At 39.0% G+C, this 24,034-nt stretch overlaps 1 protein-coding gene across 6 annotated transcripts in view; it reads right to left on the bottom strand.

The window, feature by feature from the left end:
• Positions 1-175: 175 nt before the first annotated feature.
• Positions 176-24,034, bottom strand: part of MPP3 (membrane palmitoylated protein 3) — a 25,720-nt gene continuing 1,861 nt past the window's right edge. Inside the window, exons 1-19 of one of the 6 annotated variants that reach the window (XM_042027778.1) lie at positions 23,848-23,979; positions 21,128-21,237; positions 19,776-19,894; positions 19,204-19,281; positions 17,107-17,187; positions 16,447-16,584; positions 15,443-15,524; positions 14,556-14,641; positions 13,002-13,076; positions 11,834-12,030; positions 10,157-10,221; positions 8,975-8,995; positions 7,253-7,294; positions 6,645-6,809; positions 5,903-5,983; positions 4,415-4,508; positions 3,586-3,667; positions 2,570-2,692; positions 176-1,643 (exon numbers count right to left, since the gene is read on the bottom strand). In XM_042027778.1, the coding sequence (XP_041883712.1) occupies positions 1,461-1,643; positions 2,570-2,692; positions 3,586-3,667; positions 4,415-4,508; positions 5,903-5,983; positions 6,645-6,809; positions 7,253-7,294; positions 8,975-8,995; positions 10,157-10,221; positions 11,834-12,030; positions 13,002-13,076; positions 14,556-14,641; positions 15,443-15,524; positions 16,447-16,584; positions 17,107-17,187; positions 19,204-19,281; positions 19,776-19,894; positions 21,128-21,152 (1,737 nt within the window). In that variant the 5' untranslated portion in view covers positions 21,153-21,237; positions 23,848-23,979 and the 3' untranslated portion in view covers positions 176-1,460. Of the gene's footprint in view, positions 1,644-2,569; positions 2,693-3,558; positions 3,668-4,414; positions 4,509-5,902; positions 5,984-6,644; positions 6,810-7,252; positions 7,295-8,974; positions 8,996-10,156; positions 10,222-11,833; positions 12,031-13,001; positions 13,077-14,555; positions 14,642-15,442; positions 15,525-16,446; positions 16,585-17,106; positions 17,188-19,203; positions 19,282-19,775; positions 19,895-21,127; positions 21,238-23,459; positions 23,560-23,847; positions 23,980-24,034 lie in introns of those variants that run through there. The other 5 variants (XM_042027774.1, XM_042027777.1, XM_042027776.1 and 2 more) reach the window with 5 other exon arrangements.

The raw sequence follows: 24,034 nt of genomic DNA, 5'->3' as shown, positions 1-24,034 counted from the left end.
AAAACGTTCTTTTTTTTTTTGTAGCAGTGGGAATGGGACCTCAATGCTCACAGGCAGGACCATCCATGAAAGCTGCCACTTGGAGAGGATGGATAGGGGTGGAGAAGATGGATGGGGGTGACTCTTCTACACAACTTTTTGGGCTAGACATAATGTAGATTCAGTGACACTGGTATGTAAGAAATGTGCTTTTAATATGCAACTTTTAGTTCTGCTTAAAGAGTAACATCATACTGTTAAGATATAAGGAACAAGACTGGTACACCAAGAGGTCTTGTTTAAAGGGCACAATACACAGGAAGTATTAGACCTCAGCAGGCAAGTGAGAATAGGAACTAGTTACAGCTAACATGCACCTGTACAATGCTCTCCCCTCACACCCCCCAGTTATAAAGCACAGCTACTTCCAGAACCATCTCTGCATCTTCTTATTAAGACCCACTTAAAAATACTGTATATTCAAGTCTCCTCAACTATATACAAGATCCTTTACCAGTTAAGATTTCTTCTTCAGGCCAATCAGATACTCTGGAACCCTTTACCAGATTTGGAACAAAAGTCATAAATGCTGGAAGGATGATGATTTTGAGCTGTAGCACAGCACTTTATTACTTCAGGCTCCTCCTTTTAGTGCCCTTTTTAGAGCTGTTCCACTGGTGTCAAGGCTGTGTCCCATCAGGTAGCACAGGCAAAGATGTTTTGCAGAAACTTAGCTTCTTAAATGTCCTATTTTAAAACCATATGCAGTTGTTTTCATGTACACTGTAAAAATCTATGTTTTATGAGCTGGCCAGCCATACAGGTACACTCACAAGTTGTTTAGCATTTGTCCTGTGTCAGTGGAAAGATAAGGGGAAAGTGGGCATAAGCTACAGATGAGCAGCCTAACACTGGTGCAAGACAACTTGGAGTACTGGGAAGTGTGATGGACATACAAAACCCCCTTCTACAGCTGGCCTAGTTTTTAGTGCTTAACTGGAAAGGATTTCCAATCAATGCTTCTGTGTGAAGGGAAGCATGTTTTCCTGGCCAGTTGAACTTCAGAGTAACTGACACGGTGTAACCACTCTCCAAAGAACACTCTTCCAAAGCTTGTTCCCAAAGGGTACTTTATTCTGAGGTTTTTTTCCTAGCCACAGTGTCTCAGCACGAAAATGCTTTGGAAGTGTGGGACCCTCTGCAAAACTCCATTGTAACAAAATGCACTATTTACAGTCTAAAGACTGGACTGGCTTCTTTAGTCTGAGTATCGACTTCTTTAAGGACAGCTGCTATTCAAAATTTTGACTCAGAAAGGCAGTGTCAGCTTGTGACTTTGTTGTTTTTCCTCATACAGTCTTTATGTACTGCCTTCTAGATAAGACCAGCAGTTTTGAAGCAAATTCAACGTATTCCCCTTTTCTATTTCAAGTATTTACAAAACATTTTTATACAATCTTTCCCTTAAACATGGTAACAAGCTATGACCTAACCCAGCTGACTGGCACCCAAAATGAATCCTTGTTTAGTTTCTCTAACACACTTTTCAGCTCATTACATGCACTCTGGAGATCTTCTTTCACCAGTACAGTGTCAATTAAATGGCCATACTGCTCTTCAATGAATGCTGCTGAATTAATAATTTCCTGCTGCTCTTCATCCTGCTGATCAACACAAGATGTTGGTATGACATTTACAGCATGTCTTTCTAGTTACTAGCATTTTAAAGTATATTAGCACAATGAGTCATTACTGTGAGAAAAGAACACGGAACAAAAGCTGCTACCATTAGGAAAAGGTATTGAAGATATTGAAACTGAGCTCAAGGAGCAGTATGTTACTGGTAGCTGTTCCAAAAAATGCAGGAGACCTTAGGGAAGGGGGGAAAAATATGTTACAGGAGGGACATAAAATGGTGATGCTGCACTTTATGTACTCAGAGTTGCTGCCCTAACCTAAGACATGGAAACCACACTCCTCAAAAACTGAAAGGGAATGCTGCATGCACTGTCTCAAGTTCAGTAATTTTGAGGGCTTACACAAAAACTTACTGTAACATAAATTTAAGTTCAAGTTACCAAAGTAATGACATTATGCACTCTGTTTTTGTTCAGATTTAGACATCACCTATTTGCAGCTGATCTAGGTTTGATCCTCAGAAGACATCCACATACTGTTTTGTGTGCACACCATTAAAACACTGTGTGACACTGGTGTGGCTGTCACTTTGGAGGTATAAGAAATAGCTGGCTAGCATTACCATTGCTGGTGCTGCTCATCAGAACTGTAAAGTGACTACTGGTTTATCTGAGTTCAGTAACAACTTCCCCTGCTGCAGCCTTGATGATGTACCCAGATCCATATGGAAGACTGGCACTTGGCTTCATGTTACTTTAAAACTTGAGTATATAAGGAGTCAAAAATTCCATTCTAAAGTTCCATCTGAAAGGCTGTATGTGCACAGGACCTACTCAGGGTCCCACTTTAACTCTTGTTGTCATGGAAGAGAAGCTCTTTCATGTAACAGAAGTGCTAGCCCAAATACTTCTTTCATGTCTAAAAAGAAGAGATTAGAAATTAGAATACTTACAAGGGGGGCTGAGATTTCTTCTGACATGGGAGATTTTAAGACATGTTTTTTCTTTTCTGAAATGAGAGGCTTCACGAAGATAACGTAAGGCTTAAACTCAGGAGTCCTCAAGTGCTTTACTGCCTGTGAACAGATATTTTTTGTTATCAGACTTCTTTTTGCTGCATGTCAATGACAGACTCAGACTGGTTTCAGTAGTTTCACTGGTACAAGCTGACACACTATGAAGTCCTGTGTACTACACATCTGACCACAGCCATCTTTTGCTCTTCAAACAAAGGTTCATGCCAGTGGCTAACACACTCTTGTGTGCATGGAACATGGCCTTAACAGCACACCTGCCTTGCTTTGCACTGTGATTCCAAGGAGTGAGGACATGGCAAAAAATACTGAGGCAAGTATAAAAAAACCTGACTTCATGGGCAAATTATGGTTTGCTTCTCTCAAGCAGCCAAACACTGCAAATCTTAAACTTGGAATTCATCTGAGGTAGTACCACGAGTCTTTTCCTAGCCCAGTTACAAAATCTGAATCAAAATTTCAAGTATTAACTCACAGCATGAAGGTATTAAGAGCAGGTCTACTGGCACTGCTTACAATGCTAGTGTCCTGGGGTGATTCCTAATGTTACTGTATTCCATATCTGCAACCCAAAAATTGTTCCTGTATCTTTGAGGTCCTACAAATGAGAGCCCTGGGTGTGTGTTGTGTGTGTGTGTTGGCCAGTGTTTTTAAAAACCAGAACTAGAATTTAAAAAACAACTCTCTTCTAAGTATTCTGTCCAGGACCTGAGCAGGCTGGGACAGTGATGCACTTCAGTCCCACAGCAAGGGAAAAGTCCCACAGTGACAACTACTGAAGAGACATCCAGGCTGTACCAGCTGGACATGTAGGAACTGTAACCACTGCACTGCTTTCCCAAGAGCCCTATTCTGTCAGCCAGCAGTAAATCATATTTGCTTTCTTTGAAATAAGCTGCAGAACTTACTTCAGGTACCACATCCACCAAACAAACCTTCTTTTTGGCCATCACAGATCGGATTGCCTCCAGACTTGTACCGTACAAATTTTCCTTGTATTCTCCATGTTCCACAAATCTAAAAAGTCAATACATTTTTAAATACCAGCTACAAAAAATATTAAGAATATTTAACTTAGAACATTTAACAGCTGTTTCGTGAAGTCACAGTAGTCAAACAGGGAGGAGAAAGGCAGAAAATCAGGAGTAGGTGGGTAGGGATTTAAATTTTTTCCACTTTTTCCCCCCTTCCTTGCTTAGTAGCAATTCTTCATGTATCACTAGTAGCTAATCAGCACAAAAAGGGGAAGAAGAAAGGATATTTTTCACAGAAAATAGAACAAAGCTGGCAAGGAAATGGACTGCAATTCTTCCATCTTTTGGGAGACTTAACAATCTGAACTGTGAGGAAACACACTCAGGCTCACAGAATGGTCAGTATAGCCACAGATTCACTCTTCCACACACTTTCAAGTAGACTTGTGAATAAAACTTTTGACCCATCATATTAAACAGAGAGTGAGCAGGCCCAACTAAATATCTGTTACTTTCACTAGATTAAATTCTGACCAATCACAGCACTTATGCAGGTTTAAATTCTAACTCAGGAGCCTCCTACTAATGTTATTCCTAAATGGCTTCTAGCTAAATTTTTGAGTTTGCTCTAACAGTCCAGACTCAATAAAGAGCTTTTTAGTTGGAAAGCTGAACCCTTCTAATACAGCTAATCCAACTGGCCACCTGATTTTGGTATTCATATGATGTAAGATTGGACAAGCAATATTTTTAAATAGTCAATTATACCAGTATTTCAAAATTAACTCACTTGTTTTGCTGCACATCTGTCTCAAATGATTGCTTAGAAACAAAATTGTATTCTACTCCCTCTCTCTCATGACTTTTCCTTGACCTTGTTGTATCTAGAAGAGAAGGGAAGCAAGACATGGGAGACATATCAGCCTTTGCAAACGTTTTCTCTACTTAGTTCCAGTCACATTTTCACGACCTCCAACAAGAAAGTTACACAGTGGCAAATTCAAATGAACAAAATATAAATCAAACCATATCATTTTGTTTTAAATTCAATCTCAAATACTGTATGACCAAAAATGAAGTTGTTTTGCTCCCAATAGTGCTGTAACTAGCAAAAAGAAGTTAGGAAGCATCCTTCTTACACCTGGTAGATGCAGCAGAGGATATCCTACAGAAAACAGTGTAACTTAACTATTTGGAATTCTGGACTCTCATTTTCTTGGAAAACTCAAAAACAAAACCAGGACATATATAAAGTTCTATTATGCTGCTTTTGAATTTACAGTAAGAATATTGATGGCTGTTTTCCCAAAGTACTGTGAAGTTTGCATAATTATGAGAGTCCCTTACTCTCATAGGTGTAATTTCTTTTAGTAATTGTTATTACTGTAGGAGAAGCTTTGATGATCATTCTACAAATCTGTGCCTGACCATTAAAGTAATGTCTGCTATTCTTTTTCTGTATGTGTTTAAATTCAAGTAGGAATTACCCATCTGAGTTCTTCTGCTAACTTACTGAAGTCTGCCTGAAAAACTTTTTAAAGGTCTTAAATAACATATAAACAGTGCCCTCAATGTTAATTTTCTGGATTCAAAAAGTAGCTTGTTGGGGAATACAAATAACAATGGATTTTTTTTGTGTGTGTCTGATAATTCCTTTTTTTTTAGAAAATAATCCAGTAAAAGAAACTCAGTGTAACTCTAGCCACAAAGCCACGCAAGAATCACTCATTTCTCTATTACTTTGACTGGCTTGTTTGAACAGCCTAGATATACTAATCAACAACTTAAAATCTTGCCCAAATTTTGACTTGGTTTATTGCTGTCTGCTTTTTTTTTAACTGCAGCTGTAATGCTATTCTCTAGAAAAATCACCCTCTTTTAAACACACAACGTTTTGGCTGACTCTTAAGATTCTAGTTTATCACACCAGCTCTCTCTGCAAGTCACACTCCATTTTTTCTTCCTGTATTAGGTTTTTCATTCTTTTAACAGACCCTGTGAATGCAATCTGCCCACTTAGGAAAACACAATTAAAAAAACCCCACTGAGCTGACAGAATTCCAAAATGCATGTGTGCCAAGTTACATAATGATTTATTCAGCTATCAAAGGCAGACACAGTATATGACAATGAGAAAAATAATTTGAAGTACTTCATAAATATGCATAAAATCAGTAGTCAGAACACAATTTATCATCAGTGCAGATGGCACCACATTCATTAGACAGCAATTAGGGAATAAAGATGCAACAAACACAAGTCAGTAAATTTTACTCACGTGGAACTGCAACACCATACTCCTGTGGGTTCTCTGACACAACTTTTTGCTTGAGCTCACTTAACTTGGCCCCCAAGCAACCTAATAAAATAAAACTGACTGATAGATTTCTGTGTGAAATGAAATACAGCAGAAAATAAATGTATCAGTTTCACACAAATAGTATGATTCAGAGTGTGCTTGAAGAAACCACTTCATGAGAGACCTCATGACCTGGTCTGCCATACTCTGCTTTGAAGAACATCATCAGGAACAAACTGAATTCCTTGAACAACTGCTGGACAATCCTCTGGCAGACACTTAAGTCAAAAAATCTGTAATCTCAGTAGTTGGTTCTATGAGATACCTTTGAATTCTAGGGCATCCTGGGAAGCTGGCTCAACACCAGGCTGAGTTAAAATTGCATGCAAAATCCTGTTAGATAATTCTAACATCTACCTCTTCATCAGTAGTTCTGACAGCCTAAGTAAATGCTGGAGTAACAACCAAAGGAAAGTGAATCAGAAAAATGAGAAATAGTCCTGCATCATTATTTTTACAAGGATTTGGTGAGTTTGATTCCTTGTTTTTTTTTTTTTTTTAATGTAATTTAAAATAAAAGAGTGAGTTCTGACAAAAATCAGAAAAAACATTTAAGAATCACAAAAACCCCCGAACCAAACATCTAAAGGAAGCTTCTGGAAGTGCAGGATAAGGGAAGAGGGAGAAAGATGAAAAATTTTGAACCAACTGGGTATCTTACCAATCAAAACCACCAGCCTTTGCTGTTCACCAGGCTGTTGCTGATACTTTGTGACTTCTTCATATGTTAGGAACTCAGCTCCATCTGCCTGCTCTGCTTGCTTGCCTTCATTCACGTTGTTCTCCTTCTCTTTACGACTCAATCTAAAGCTCCTGCGTAAACCAGCTGTGCAGAAAAACAGAAGATATATTGACATGTCTCCACTTATCCAGATTTTGAAGCTTGTTCAGCTACAAGTTATTGTCTTCAAATATGAGTTATGCCCACAAATTTCGTTTATAATCAAATCAGTGCATATATGCTAATATTAGAGGAGAAATGTTTGCATATGGGATAGAAAACCAAGCACCCAACCTGTAATAAAAACCCCTCATATAACCTTAACCTGTCAAGAATTGGTTATGCCAAAGTCCAATTATGCCTCTTCACAGTGATAATCTAGTTTATTAATGTAATGTTAATGGGAAATTAATAGACATAGTCCAGTTTTAATTTTTTAATGTGGAAGTGGGTTTTTTGGGGCGTTTTATTTGGTGGGGTTTTTTTGTTTTCATTTTGGTTTGGGGTGGGTGCGTTAGGGAAGATGTAAGGGGTTTTTGGTTACTCACCTATGTAGTGTCCATTGAAATATCCTTCACAGTCACAGTCTTCTGTAAATTAAAAAGCAAGGAAGTGCAGGGTAGGGGACAGGGGAAAGGAGAGTGAGAGGGAGGAGGGAGATATCTTAGACAATGCGTGTGATACAAGTCTGCCTCATTGGCAAGGAAAAGAAATTTAATATCCTGCATTGTTTGCACATACTTTTTTACTATAAACATTACTGATACCAAAACAATACTTGCCTTGGCTAGTGGTTTGTATTTGAAAAAATCCTTGACTTTGATATTGAGCTAGAGAATTTTGTATCTTGGTATTTACAGTTCCCAGAGTTTATGCTTTTCAGCATTCATGACATTTGATTAGTGCTGCTGGTAAAAGTATGATACTCAGCCTTAGGTAAAAAAGAAGACTCCACAAACACAGAACTCTTTTTTTAATGAGTAACTTTATAAATGAGTATGATTATGTAAGAAAATTGCCTCTTCTGGTATTTCATTATCATTTGGGCTTGAAAAAAAGGGATCAGAAATGACAAAGAGGAACTCTAACCTCCTTCATTTTGACCAAGTTAAATTATCATTGCTTATTAATTCTTTATTAAAAAGATACAATGCTCTGGTCAGATGCATTGTATGTAAAGTAACATGTTTCAAATCCCCAATCTATTCCTCCTCAAATTACAACCACCCCCAAGGCCCCTAAAAGTGTGCATAACAAAACCATGATATTTAGCTGCAATAAAATACACTGCAATCCTAAGACAACTGCCGAGTTCTCACACTTCCTGAAAGAGGGGTACCTGGTTTGTTAACATTTAGGCACCTGTGCCCTTGCAATATCTGCAGAACTCTACTCATTTTAAGGTGGTGGTGTATGGTTCTGGGATAAACCCAACCATAAGCAAAAATATATGCAGCTTAAACCTTTAACAAAAGGTGCCAGTCAAGAGAGGGCTTTTGGTTTTTAATGAACAGTTGCATGCAGGTTTGTAATCAAGCAATGCCAACGTGTACTCCTGAAACATTATGCCTACATAAGATAAAGTACAAATAGCAATAACATCAATCCATAGCTAAGATCAGAGCTATTTTCTGCTCTTGAAGGGAGGCTCTTTCAGACTTGTGCTTTGACAGCTGGCCATGACTGCTATACTCTAATTACAGAATATGATTAGTACTTTCACCAAAGTGATGGAATACTAATGCTTGGAATATGAACCTCAAGAAGCAACTGTAATGTGAAACAAAAATCACAGCATACAGAATTCAACAGGAAATACCTGATATTTGGAAGGGGTCTGGTACAGTGGCATATAAACTGCTTAAGCCCAGCACAGTTGCTCATAATGAAAATAACACAGCAGTCCAAATGAACAATGAAGACAAATCACTTTGGATTGGTACAGGTGCCCTAAAATGTTAAACCCCAATACTTCTTTATTTTTTAAACATACCAGCTAGAAAGACTGCATTTAACTTTGAACCTCACTCAGAAACCTACATAATGTGTAAATATGTATCAGAAGACAAATCTTTTCAATCAGAAGCAAACTGGGAAGTTATCATTACTTAAAGTCATCAATCTGAATTAGATTAGTTTAAATAATAATTCACGAAGAAAATGTCCTAGGAACAATACATCTACTATTCCCTTTGGAATCGTAGCAAGTATTTTAGACAATACACTGGTTGTTTATATTTGGATAGAAAGTGAGTTAGGAGAGTACCTACCTTTGTCAGAAGACTGATCATCTATAGTTAGCATGAAAGGCAGAGTTGGGAAGATATTAAAAGACGGATAAATAATTGAGCAAAATTAGAGAAAATGGAAAGGAAGGTTCTTCTAGTTTGATTTGCTTAACAGGCTTTTCTAGTGTAAAAAAAATACTGCAGTACAATACCCACATCAACTGATTAAAGAATTTTGGGCTGGAATTTAGCATTATAACCAGTTATCAGCTTAATTGTCTCAAAAACATCTGAGATAAAGCTTAAGCAGCAATTCTCATTACATGCCTCCTAATTTGAATGCAATGGAAACTAATTTGGAAAAGCTTCATTTAAATCAGTAATGCTATTTTATAATTTGATTGAGCATCTTCCCTCCTTGTAGTGTAACAATACCTGTATCTCATCATGCACCAATTCACTTATACTACTCAAGAGGGACAATTTCCTGATTCCTTGTCTCCATGAGGGTGGCAGTCCTAGCACAATCCTGGTTTCACACAGTCACAGGGCTTCTCCCCACATCAAGAGTACCTGTGCTGAAGCACCCAGGAGCAACAGCAACACATTTTGGGATAACTATACCATCTTCTGCTTTCCATCACTTACTGGCAATTTCCTCACAAGTAGCATTTTTTTTTGTGACTAATTCAGTGACAGAGACTTCACTCTGAAGTCTACTTAAGACCACCTCTGTAACATTAAGCCTGAAATACAGATTGTATTTCCAGCTCCAGTGATTTTTCTCTTCTTTAAAGGTACACTGTATTGTCATATGAGTTTAGAGCAGTCACATGAATTTAAAGTAGTTTCATGCACTTATATAAGAATTTCAAGAAGTATGCATTAAGTTATTCTTGAAACTTTCAAGTTTCAAACCATAGAAAAAGTGTGAACACTAACAAATTTTAAGGCATCTAAATATAAGGCCTCATGTTCTTGAGAGCAGGAAGAGAAGCAGCTATGTTTTTTGAAAACAACAGACACTAGCAACACTGGATAAAGCTCAAACCCAAATCCTCCCCTGTGGCAGCCTGGGTCCATGCATATCAACCAATGGCAGATTGTATTCAAAATATCAATCAGTGGTAAAATACACTCAAACACATCATTATTGAAATAACAGAAAAATACTGAGAATTTAGTATCAGTTAAAACACCACTGAAAGAACACAACAGACTTACATAATGGTTTCTTTGGAGTTCTGGAATTCTGCAGAGTGCCTGTTGTTCTTCTGTAGATCAGTCGTCTGAATAGAAAATCATTGTATTTTAGATATGTAAACTCAGAATTATAGAGATTTATAGCATGTTATACACACAGCATTGAAAATAAAGAATGAAATAGTGCTCTTTCTTAAAAACATTAAAATGTCTCTGATTCAACTACTTAAAAGACTTTCTTTAAAACTGACAGTCACAGATTGTTACTGATAAGGGAATGAGAGAGAAGATTCTAAAACATTTTATGCTTTCATATATCAGAGCACAGAAATCAATAGTTTATCAATCCAATTTTTTTATTTCCCTTTTGCCCACATGATCTTTTTTGCAACATTAAGAAAAGTAGATAACCTTTGGCCAGAACAGTCATTGCAGCTATGCATACATAGAAATCATCCACCTTTTTCCAGAACAATTTAAAGTTTTCTGTTATTTACTAGTAAACAAACCAAGTTGCCCAGCTTATATGCAAATGTACAAACAGAGTCTCAAGTAAAATTTCCTTAGGTGTTAAAATCACAAACCAGATCTCAATTCCTATTTGCTCAACACCTCCTACCAAAAATCCAACACTAAAAATACCCCAACAATCCAGCACAGAAATCCAGCCCTCAAGAAACCCCTCACTGCTGGCAATTGGAACCACAATTTCTTCCAAAGTGTTTTTTTGCAACAGACCAATATTTATAACAGACAAAAGATGCTGCTCAGGCATTTATACAGTCACTCAGGGGAAACAGACACCGAAGCAATTTCTATATTCCCACATTTTTACATGTTTACAACATCTGAAAAAATAAAAAGACTGCAGTGCAGCAGTGCAGCACCATTTTTTGACATATATGCATGCCCAGAAAGAAGGAAACAGCTGCTCAGGCAGAATTTGCCTAACGTTTCAAAGGAGCTTTCATGTAGTGGAGCCAAGACCTCAATTAGAAACCTTATGGAAAGCATGCAGGCAACAGCATCAGATGTGCTCAGCTGTTGGATACCCCACATCTTTAACACCCACAATCCAAGGATGACATATCTAGTGATGTGGAGTAAGAATCACAAAGTGAGACCAGTGGCTTAAAACAGATTCCTTCTCAAATACAGGACTTCTGTACTGTAAAGACAAGAACTGAGGGATATTTTTGCTTTAGAAGATACACGTATCTTGCTGTGAAAACAGAGAAACTTCAAGCTCTAGAAGGTATCCCGGTCCAAGCTAAATACTCTCTTAGGAGCCAGAAGAAAGATCAGATAAAGTTTTCATTATTATTATTATAGGCATAAATTCAAGAGAGTTACAATAAATCTGTGCAAGTACAAGGCTGTGAAATACAGTGTCTCCATAAGCCAAGAGGGTTAAGAGACTGATATTCCACATTTCATTTCATACATGTTTGTTTAGCAAGTGCTTCTGTCCTCATGCTACAAAGCATTAAGTCAATGGCAAACTACCCAAATCAAGCTAGGAAGTTTATTATACAATTGGAGAAGATGCAGCTTTTTAGCACTTTCCTCTAAGCAGCTGTATTTACCCTGGCATGACCATGCCCTTCATTTTCTGTGAAAAAAACCCAGCACAAAATCAATGTGACACTATATCCACGTGAAAGAAAAAAAAAAAATCTGTAATCTTTGCTGACAAACCTTTCCTGGAACTGTTTAGATGGGATCAAGCCTGCCCTGAGGTTGGTATCCCCGACACGCTTGGCTTGCCACCACGTGGGATCATCTTGGCTTACAACTTCTAGGACGTGTCGTCTTTTAAATGGCAGCCCAGCTTCCTGGCAAGGAATGGCTCTGTCTTCTTTGGGATTATAGCAGAAAAGTGCCCTCATAAACACCTTTAAAAGAAGGTTAACATGTCATTTCTTCTTGTCCTATCTGGAATTTCAAACTGCCTTTGAAAGGTTTTCCCCAATGTTAACACTGCTAACCATATATACTCTTTATCCCTCCTTCAAGCACTCAAAAATACAGACACCTAGCAAGCTTATGCAGAAAAATAAATTAACTTTCCAGCACACACCCAGTCATTATATATTGGCATTGTGGAAGATGAGACTCAAAAGACTAAAGTCCCAAGAAACACAGATCACAATCTACATGAAGTACAAAATGCAATGAAGAAATGGTTGAAAAAAAATGAGGGTAGGGAGAAAACAATAAAAATGGATTTATGGCAAAGTTGCCCAGCTGTAAAGACTGTCCTTAAAGTGTTCCTTTAATGCATCAAAATCTACTGTTCAACTTTGGATTTGTATCTTTAAACTATTTAACACATAACAGCAGAACCACTTTAGAAAGTGATTTGTGGGCTTCAGGGAAAAATTCAGCAACCAAAAGCAGGGAAGCAGGGAGATTGACAGAGGAATCCTGTAAAGGGCCAGTTGAGCAGTAAGTTATTGCTGGTCACAGAGGGCAGATGAAGTGGGCTGATGGGGTCACATGATGGATGCAGCTCTGTTTGCAGAGAGGTCCGTTTTCACTCAAGTGAGTGGCAAAATGCCCAGAGATAATGGACAGACTGCAGCTGCCATAGTAAGAGGAGACAGCAGAACACCAAATTTAATTACATGAACCAAAAAGAAGAGGCTAGATTTCAGAAATGTTATAAAAGAACATGTGCCAAGATGAAGAGGAGAAGAGTCATGCAAGTAATTCTACTGAATAAAAGGGTACTGCACAAGAAACCACTCTCCTATCTTTGTAGTTCCAGTCTGTGTCTGTGGCACTTCCCACTGGAACAGCAGGAATGGTGCATTTACAGAGATGCCAGGCTGTAAAGATGTGCTTCAGTATTTCAGCTGCATACCTTGCTGTCCTTCAGACGATCTTCTTCTTTGATGGCTGGAATTATTTTTAATGTTATTGACCCTCGAGATTGAGCCTGAGAAAAACAGAAATGGATTTTTACTTTGAAAGCAGGACAAGGATACAATGCAGACTATTCATGCTCCTGTTAAGCATGTCTCCTTCTCAAAACTCTTAACAGGACAAGCTAATCCACTATTTACCTGCATTACAGAGACTAGCATGATGTTGAATGACTCCACAAAAGTGTCTTGCCCATGGAGACATCCACAGGAACTACTCGGCTAAAACATATTAAGACCTGCACTAAAATTCCTTTGTTTGCTTTTAGCAGCTGCATTAATTTCTGGGCTACAGTTCACAGCACATTAAATACTTCTGTGGCTTTTAGTACGACACTGACTTAAATTATTGCAGACTAATAATTTTAAAATGCTGCTTTGAAAAATACTGCTGTGTTTTCTCCATAAAACTGGAGAAAACTCTAACTGGTTAGAGTGAAATGTAAACATCTATAAAAGAAACACCTACTTTCACTCCAGAAATCTTTACTAGTAAATGACAATTATTAGTTACAGTGAACTAAAAAGCACTTCTAGGTCCTTCAGAAGTCTAGAATGGGTTTATCTTATCTATTTTAGACGCCTTATTTCGCATGAGATGAACTGTGTTGTAGATAAACCTGCAATTCTGCACAGATTAAAAAGCAAACACAGCCAAACATTTGTAGCTTTTCTTCAAAAAATAAACCATGGAAAGGAAAGTGTTACACTTCAGGCATTAGTTCACATGGGACAGATGTAATTAGAAATTACAGAGGACAGATGAATAGCATCCCAAGGTCCCCATAAATAAAACTTTACACACTATTTCAAAGTGGTTTTAACAACCCCCCGCCCCCCAAGTTAAATGCAGTCATTGTCATTATTTGGGATTATTTTGATCTAAATTGAAATTAGGTGATGGAACTGATGCCAGTCTTCTGTGTTGCCAGTCTCCTTACTGTGTCCCTAACTCCACTCCACACCAAGACAAGGGGGAACCATGCCACAAGAGGGAAGTCAGAGACAAAGAAGCGGAAGAGCTACAACACTTTCTACCAAGATTTGTGGGTGTTCATGTTAGAGAAGCTTGAAGCAAGAATTTGTTCATGTCACCAGGAATCTGCTGGTAAAGAACAGACTGACAGCTCTACTGAACACATGGACAAGACTTTCTTCAGCTTCCTAACATACCACACTACGAATCATCTTTAGGAATGTACTTATACTTTGCAGTTTGCTTGTCATAAACAAAGCATTAAAGGGAAGTTCTTGACAGAGCAACACGTTAACTTTGTATTTGTATCTTACTTGGTACCAATCCAGTTCGCAGAAGTTTCTGAAGTCAAAAGGAGAAGACTAATCCACTGGGAGAAGAAAAACTCTTAATGCAAAGACAAGCAGGGATTGCATCTTTTAGCTCTATATTTTAAACTCATGGTTAAATTTCATCATCTACTGTAACTACTAGATCACCAAACAGAAAAGATCTTGAAATGAAAATCAGTGCAGACCAAAATCTGACTTATTTCTTCTGGTCGTTTGTGAAGCACAGTAATACCATTGACTTCTCTTAGTTCATCTCCAACATGGACAAGACCTGAAAAGATGGTAAGTAAATTAAAATAGGTCTAGAGACTGGAAAGCACCACTCCTGTGATGTCGAGCCTAAGTCATTAGAATGTACTTCCTCTCCTCCCTCATCCAGACTGATGGATTTAGTACTAGAGCCAAGTGCCTTTGTTGGAAATGAGTGCCTTGAAGTCTCCTGCCTTTATTCCTTACAGCACTTTCTTTCCATGCAGCACAGTCTCAAAGAAGAGCAGCATGCAGACAGGCAACTTGTGGCAGGGTACTCTGGAAAATCACTATTAGGATCAGTATTAAGTATCATGCAAAACTGGAATAGTTTAATGAGTGTGACCAAGTCTTATAAAGTCAGGGGACACGCTGCTGCCTATAAAGGCAGGAATGACGTCTGTCAACTGACAGATCAATACTACACAGTCCCAGAAAGCAAGCTAGACTAAATTTTTTTTTAACAAGCCATGAAGAGGCTCTGCAAGTTTTAGGTTTGCTTATCCAGTTCAATAAGAAATGTGGTACTTGTATATATAGCTACTGTCAACTGACATAAAAGAATGTCTCAGTAAAGCAAACAGAAAACAACACATGATACACTGAATAAACCAACTAGATTAAAAAACATTCTTTGCTTTCTTTTAAAGCTCAAACCTACTTCTTCCATCCGTTTTCATTTTTTCCTAATGGCCATTTTAATAAAAATCGTATGTAATTATATTAACAGCTTACTGATGAGATACAGAAATGCTAAGTGCATGCTTAGGAAACTTCAGAGGTTTACAAATGCAACTTGAGAAATTTACTACTGCAATCATACCACTGCGATCAGCTGCACCACCTCTCATGATCCTTGCTACAATCACAGCTCCTGTATGTTCATCTCTTCTGATGGTAGCTCCCTGAAATAAAACATACCCCCCACCCAAAAAACCGTAAGAGATTTGCTCTGAATTCAGCAACCAGTGAAATAACATGTATGCTGTCTTTTAAACTGGAATTAATTTCTTCTATGGATTTTCTCTTTCTCCTTAATGATCTCCACCATTAATCAAGTTTTGCCCATGCAAAGTGATTATGGGAAGGTGCACACACCTTCCTTTCTGCTGACTTTGCTAAGTGCTTACACTTCCTGCATTATTGTGGTCATCAAAGTCACTCAAGTGTGCAAAACAGCTTATTGTAACAAATTTTCTCTCTTCCTCTTCTAAGTCTTTATACAATATAGTCAGCACTTTTATATATAAAAACAACAAAACCCAAGTAATGAGATTTTTTTCTTCCTCCTACCTCTGCTGGCAATACAAAGCTTAAATCAGGAATTCAGCCACTGCTCCCTTCTACTACTGCAATACACAAAAAGCAGATTTCTTTCCCAACACAACTGTTTTTTCTTAGGGAATCAATTTTTCCATTTCCATTTGTATAAAATTAGCACCTTGACAATATAATGCTTACATACAGCTATCAAACATACTCTTGCCATATATCACTGACTTTCATGCAAGTGAATATAAGTCATTGAAAGTTAGCCACAGTATGAAAAGAATTAACACATATAATAAGCATAATTGCTTCAAAATATACAGTTCCTTCATTGTGTTTCCTGTGCTAACTGGCATTATAAACCCATGCCCATAAACCATTTAATGCACAATTCTGAAGGTGCATTTACCAAATTTTTTTATGTTATTTTATGAGCTTCAGAACACTCCCAGTTTCTGAAGGCCATTTGATGACATCTTCAGGTATCTCCTGCATACTCACAATAACACTCTTGCACTATAAAGTTTTATGACTGGAGATGGATTATCTAATATGTACCAAGGGTTCTTTATTTTTCACTAGCCGAACAATTTTCACTGATTCCTCATCAAAATCATCATCAAAATTATCAGGTAGAGGTGGAAGGGCTGGGTCAAAGTTCTTCTGTGCTACAGTGTCATGTACTACAAGCATTGCCTGCATAAAGGAAATAAAAAACAGTCATGTAATGGAGTAATACTGCAATTCCCAGCTCTCATGGTTCCAGTATTACAGCAAACTTAAACCTCCCCCTTTCTACCCTCACCACAAATCCTCCAAAACAGATTGAGCAATTATCTTACCCATCATGTAAACCATATACTGGTATATGTCAATATTTAAAATAAATCCAGGCAACAATCAAGCTCAGCCTAAAAAAATTTTAAGTGGACTACGAAAAGCAAGAAGGTATCCTTTTCCTTTCTGGTCCCTCAGAAAACAGTAAGGAAGGGAGGAATGGAAGACAGCGTGGTGCATTCTGCAGGAAAGGCCGATGCTGCCTCTTTTCAATTTCCTTCACATCCTAAAGTCTGTGCAGGAAATCCCAGTGGAATAGAACTACTTTGCAGGAGGTTTTTCCTTTCTCCTAGGGATGCTTCAACACAACTTTTCTGATACAAAATGTTCTACTGCAATTCTGCAAAGGCATTTTGTTAAGGTCTCCAATGTGTTTTTTACCCTGAGATGTGGTGTTGACAACAGCTGAAGTAGCTCTTTTTCTTCATTATTCACTGGTGCTGTCTGCAACTCTTCTATTACCTTTAAAATAAAAATTTACAACCTCAAAATTAAAGGAGTCCACCGAACAAGATCATGCATTTACATTTCTGCCGAGTGTTTGCTAACATGTATCATCCATCAAAGCAGTGCGCACAGATCAAAACCCATCCCAGTCCACAGTGCATGAAACCTGAAAGAAACCAAAGCTTCTTCAGCTATTTTTATTAGATAGTACAGAAGACAGCATTAGGAATCAGAATCATGATCCCTAAACATACATTTTAAGAGTTATTCCATCAATATAATTTCAGGAGTGACTTCTGAAATTTTCAAATCTATATGGAATATGTAAATGATCCCTGAAAAAAACACTTCTGTGCTTGTATTATTTGATAAAAGACTTTAAACCTTTCTCCAATCATTTTGTATTACCTGTGTGGAACATACAACATCACTTCCCTTGCTCCCCTGCAAAACCTGGATACCAAAGTATGCCCTGGAGTCTCAGGCCTTTTAAACAAAAGGTTAGAGAAATAATGGAGGCACTCCTGCACTGGGCTGATTGGGTAGGAGGAGAAAGAAAGCAGAGGAGGGAGGAGGAAGGGAAAATGCATTGAGGCAAAAGAGATTTCCTTACCCTGTTAAGGGTTCTAAATAGGGAAGTCATACAGTTCTATAAAAAACTTCTCTGCTATTCTGAAGATGGAAATTTTGTATGACTTGGTAGCAATGCTGAGACTTTTGTGGAGGTGGTGCACTGTATCTGGGAACAGGGAGAGGGGGTATGCTGCACATTTAGATGGGGCACTGGGGTCTCCTGACTCTGAAAAGGGAGATATTTAAGCTCCCAAACCTTCCACCACCCTTTCCTATACTACGGTAGAAAAGAGTCATCAAATGCAGCGTAAATTTCACTTTTTCAGGCACATGGCATCGTGTTACACACAAATCTAAGACACAACTCTGCTCTGTGAACAGACTGGGGGATGAACTGAGTGAGAGCATCCCTGTGGAGAATGATTTGAGGATCCCGGTAGATGAAACATCAGATACACAATGGGAATATGTGCTTGCAGTCGAGGAAGACAACTGTATCCCAGACTGCATGAAGAGAAGTGTGGCCAGCAGGTCAAGGGAGGTGATTCTCTCCCTCTCCTCTTGTTCTCCTGAGACCCCCTCACCTAGAGCAGTGTCCAGTTCCAGAGTCCCCAGTACACAGACCTGTTAGAGTGCATCCACAGGAGGATCACGAAAATGCTCAGAGGGCTGGAACACCTCTCCTATGAGGAAAGGATGAGACAGTTGGGATTGTTCAGCTTGGAGAAGATAAAGCTTTGGGGAGACCTTACAGCTGTCATTCAGTACGTAAAGGAGGCTTACAAGAAAGAGAAAAGCTCTTTACCAAGGCCTGTAGTGACAGGACATGGGGCAGCAGTTTTAAATTGAAAGAGAGCAGATTGAGATTGGATAGAAGGAAGAAATTTTTTTATGATGAAGGTGGTGATATGCTAGAACATCTGTGTGGTGAGATGCTGGGAACAAGGTTGCCCAGAGAAGTTTTGGATGCCCCACTACTGGAAATACTCAAAATCAGGTTAGACAGGGCTTTGATCGATCTGATCTAGTGGTGGGTGAGCCTGCCTGTGGCTGGGTGGTCAGATGAGATCACCTTTCAGGGTCCCTCCAACCCAAACCACTCTATGTCAACAGCAGTGCTGCTTGGGTTGTAATGGTTTTAAGTCTGAATGCAAGACTGAGTGCTTAGCTGGGATAGCCTATTGTCAAGAAAGGACTGAATGCTTTTTGCAGCCTCTCCCTCATGAAGGCCATTAATAAAATCCTTTCCTTCTGCATGAATGTGTCCATCTTCACTAGGCATTTAATGACTTGGTATCTTCGAGCTCTCATTTCCTTGATTAATCATGGCCAACAGATTACAATGCAGCTGGGGAAGATGAGAAATATGTTCACATATAGTACAATTGCAAAGCTTTGATTTGTTAGAAAAGCAGGCTGAAATAACAGGAAAATTATGAGACAAGAGTTTTTACTCACATCTTCAACTAATCCTGCTGCACTATGTAAAACAGGAGTTGGACTCTGTCTTTCATAATGACGGAGTTTTTCATGAATCTGAAAAAAGATTATGCAGGGATATTTCTACAGAGAGATACAAAACTTTCTAAATATACCTACACTGCAATATTTTTCTATTTAATGAACATAATTTATCTGAGATGTGTCAGAAAATAATCTTTCTTTGGGTTATTTTTGTTTTGTTTAGGAGTCTTTTAGTTTTCTTTTTGCTCATGGTAGTTTCAGACAGTCAGAAAATCTGTTAAGACTTTAGGAGCATAAAGGAAAAAATGAAGCCATTTCACACTACTTTTTAGCTATGGGGCACTGTATCTTCATTTTAGCAAGAAGAGCAGAAAAATTTATTTCTGAACAAAATATGCTAATTGTCAAACATTATTAATCCTTGTGCTTAAACACACATATGCTTTGGTTGGTACAGAATTCTCAAAAAAAAAAAAAATTTGGCAAAGTAAATGGTTGATAAATCAAGGGAACAGAGAAAAAGTAAACTGTAAGGAAAATGTACATACATAAATGTAAACTTTTACCTTCATCAGGTAGCTGAGACTCCTTTCACTGAAGACATCCCTAAGGAATCCCATTTCCTCTTTATGATTTGAATCGGGTCTTAGTTGAGATGTCAAAAGGGCCAAAGTTTCATGCAATCCTAAATTTAGGTTCAGGACAGAACACAAACATTCTACACAGCATTTCTCATGGGACCTTCTACTGCAGCCTTAGCAGTCACTACGTTTACTTGGGTACCATATTGGTGACCATCAAGTTTGCAGAGAGACTTGTGTTTACTTACCCCTCATTTTGCAATGCTCCCTTCCTAAGTGGCAAACACAGCATCATATCAAGGCAAAAGCTAACAAAGCAATATTTATCTTGAAAAACATTATCTTTCATGTTTCCCACTTCATGTTTATTACCCTTTGTTTCCAAAACAACTAGCCCTCTTACAAACTTTGAATTTTTAGTGCCACAGCAGGCTCTCAAAATGACTGAATGACCTCCTTTGTTGCACAGGTACCAGCTCTACTTCCCAGCAACTTTGCTTAAAAGTGTTATCCTGCCCTTTCTGCCTCTGAGGCACCTGCAAGAAGCCTGACCAGAGGAAGAAAGGACTGGTGTAGATTTTCATTGTGGTGGAAGCAAAGCTTGTGGCTAGTTTTCTAAAAAAGTGTTTAAATCATCAATATCCCAATTTTGCAGTGCACAGGGCCAGACAAATGCTATGTTTTTCCTGGTGAACCATGCCTGGGAAGACAAGACCAAAACAAAACAGGAAATAACAAAAGAAAAAAAAAAGGGGGAGGGGGTTCAAATCTATTCCTGTGGCTATTCTCAGAGTGCATTTTGATCCAGGAGACTCAAACTCACTTCTGCTTTAATGCTAAGTATCATTTAGGATGCGTGACTTCACCCTGGGTAGCATACTGGACAAGCTAGTGAAGTGGCCTTGAATGAAGTCACTGTTACTTTAAGTTAAAAGGAAGAATATTAACAAAGTTTACCAACCCCTGTTCAGAAAATATTAAGAAGTGACACAGCAAGCAGCAGATATATATGGGCTGATCTTTATTAAGCAGGTGTAGAAGGCACTGTTACACTGAGAGGTCCAAGTTTGTCTACTTGAGCCTGTCTATCAGAATATATTCAGGTCTATCAGAATATATTCAGGTGCTCTAAGGTTCTTAGGAAACTGTTTCCTGCCAACTTCATTAATTTTCATCTTTTACACTCCACCTTCCTTTATGTAGGTAATTGCTAAAAATTACCAGTTGAATGATCTTAATTCTATTATATTTTAGTCCAATTTGAATTAACTTTATGTGTGAAATACATATGGTAAGATTTCAGTCACTGTTCTGTTGAAAGCATGCAGATTAGTTACCTGAGTCTTCCGAAAGCACTGGCATGGCTTTGCTCTTAATCTTAGAGACAAATGTTCAGCTTAAACCAACAGATTGTTTCTTCTTTCTGGACTTCGATTCAGAGGCAGTCCTGAAATGAGCAAACATAATACCTAAGCTCAATCGTGAGAGAAAAATGTCAAGCATGTAAAAATAGCAAATTCCTAGAACCTCTTTCTCTCCAGTTTTCAGTTTAACCTGAATCAAGCCCAGTTCTGCAGTTATTCTGCTATGCAAGTAACAAAAAGAAAAATACTAGGTTATGTAATAACCATATTGTATCTTGGATAAAGCTGAGGCTGAAGAGAGTATCTCTCAAGACAGATAGTTTTAACAGGTCTAAATAACTGCCTGAAAAAAAAAAACCAGAAAAGAAGGGCTGTTTAAAAGCACTGAAAAATATCAAATGCAGAAACAGAGCATGCAGGAAGATGCCACGTGACAAGATGTTCTGGAGCTTCCTAAAAGCACATCTCAAAGAAATCTCCATGTCCCTGGGATTCTGATGAAGACCACGCTACAGTTACGTGCAGCTCACTGAGGCTAGCAGGACTGTCACTCGTTCAACCTTGGGCACAGCTACTATGGATATTATAAAAAATAAGGCTACTTCTACTGCTCAGAAATTTCTTTAGATACTTCTGCTGCAGATTTCTCTTGCCACTGAGAGCAAATGACTCCAGAGCAATTTTTTTTTTTTAATTTGTAAAAAAAGCAAAACTGTATCTATGCTTATAATTGCCAGTCCAAGATGAGACATTCTGTTTCAGGGCACTTATAATCTTGTTTATGCTTATAAAATCCATTAGACTAATATTTGCATAAAAATAAAGTTCCATAACAGCACACATACTCCAACTCTTTGCCGAATACAATAAAGGATGCTCCTTGTGTTTCTATTTGTAGATAAGCCTCTGATATTTTGATTGTATGAAACAAGTTTGATGGTCTGCCAATTCAAATTTTTTTGACTAGCTGCCTGAAAATACCATAGTACTGCATGGCAAATTAGCATAGACTTATTTAGCATTTTCCAGATTCCCGAATTTCTCTACAACCTGGTGAAATACTAAGCTCAACAGTCACCTGTGTTTTACACTCTGTATTTTCTACCAGTACAATTAATTAATCCATCTGGGCTTCAAAACATAACTGGAGTTCCCTAAGTAAATGAAATGAGTGTTGAAATTTCACTCTAATCCATGGATTGTACTCCAGTGGATTATATATACACCACACCTTTATTTAAACACTCTTATTACCCATTGCTTAGAAGAAGTAAACATTTCACTGACACACACACACACTTCATGCCAAAAGAAATGTACAGGCAACTCATTCCACTGCTTTGGCTCCTTGACTATGGCATTTCATTTGACACATATTTAAATATCAAATTTTTAAGAGAAAGAACTTCAATTGCATGCTTTATCTTTGCAATAACGTGTGCTTCCTACAGTCAAACCTATTTAGCACCAAACCCCACGAAAAGCCAAGTAATTTTCCAGATTCTTGGTGAAAAAGCAGCCTACACAGGAATCTGGAAAACACACATTTTATCATCTTAAAAACCTGACAGCAAACTCGGGAGCATCAGAATTACTCGAGTTAGGCACAGCAATCAAAATGGAGGCTTCCCCTAGAGGCATCTTCCATGCTCTGTAAAAATCCCGTTACACAGGACTGCCTGGAATGAACACTCCAAAGGATGAAAAGCTTTCCATACCCAGGGCTGACTCTCAAAGGTATTAAAATCAGCCCCAGCATGAGATATTTTGCAAGATGGGTCTCAAAACCATCAATCTGTCCTCTCATCACTGTAGTATGAATAGGCTTCAAATACACTTTTTGTCTTTGAAAATATCTACCTAAACCCTAATTAATTTTTCACACATCTCCTTGCCCAACTGCTCCCAAGACTGAATGCCTGAAGCACCTTTCTTATCTAGGAAAAGGACTTTTAATATTTGGAAAGGGCTAAATAAACTGAACTGATGCTCACCATGGAGTCAAAGCAGGAGATTAATCAGAAGCATAGTATGATCTGGCATATCCCCATTACCTTGGAAAATAAACCTACTGTGGTTCACAACCTAACACAACATAAAGCTTCTGTAATCCAGATTGTACCACTCAAAACTATAGTTGCTTTCAGAAAGCAACTGCAGTTTTAACATTTTCCATAGCCCTAGCGATCCTGTCAGAAAACACATCCGTATGCTAATCGGGCCACAGCTGATGTAGCTGATCGCCACACAGGGTTTCGTCTCCCGTCCAAACCTGAGTGAAGCTGTCTTTCTCGGAGTACCGTACCTGCTCTAGCACGAAAAGAGAGACTACTCAGTGGCTGACCGAAGTACGGAGAAAATCGTACATCGTTCCCTGCTGGGCACCACGGGGCCAGACTCTTCCTCCGAGCCCCCACCTCAGGGGCGCAGCTCCCGGCCCAGCGCAGCCCGCGACCGGCGCTTTGGGGTCCTGCCTGACACCCCACGAGCAGAGCACGGCGAGGCAACCCCGAGAAGGGCTTTCCCACCCCGGAGAGAGCTTTATGTGAGCTCCACCGAGCTCGGGTCCCACTGACTCTGCCGGAGGCCAGACTTGCGGGCCCAGACCTCCTCACAGCTCGACCGCGCACGGAGCGAGGTTACGTTCCGGACCGGACCTCCCGCACGCCAGGAGCGAGACGGCCCTTCCTGACCTGCTTCCCGAGCCGCGAGACCGCACTCGGCGAACACACTCCGGACCCACATCCACCAGGGACAGCTCCAAGCCCTCGGCCTCGGACTGAGCTCGCCAGGCACACCCAGCAGACCCGCGGGCTCCCGTCACGCCGGGCCCGCGCCGCGAAGGCAGCCCCGGAGCCCGGCCCGCCGCCGCCGGGCTGC

The sequence above is a fragment of the Corvus kubaryi genome, unplaced genomic scaffold, assembly GCF_017639235.1.
Source record: "Corvus kubaryi isolate FWS band 111438036 unplaced genomic scaffold, C.kubaryi_AGA036_p1.0 37301, whole genome shotgun sequence".
NCBI lineage: Eukaryota > Metazoa > Chordata > Aves > Passeriformes > Corvidae > Corvus > Corvus kubaryi.
This window is presented reverse-complemented; position numbering and strand designations above follow the sequence as displayed.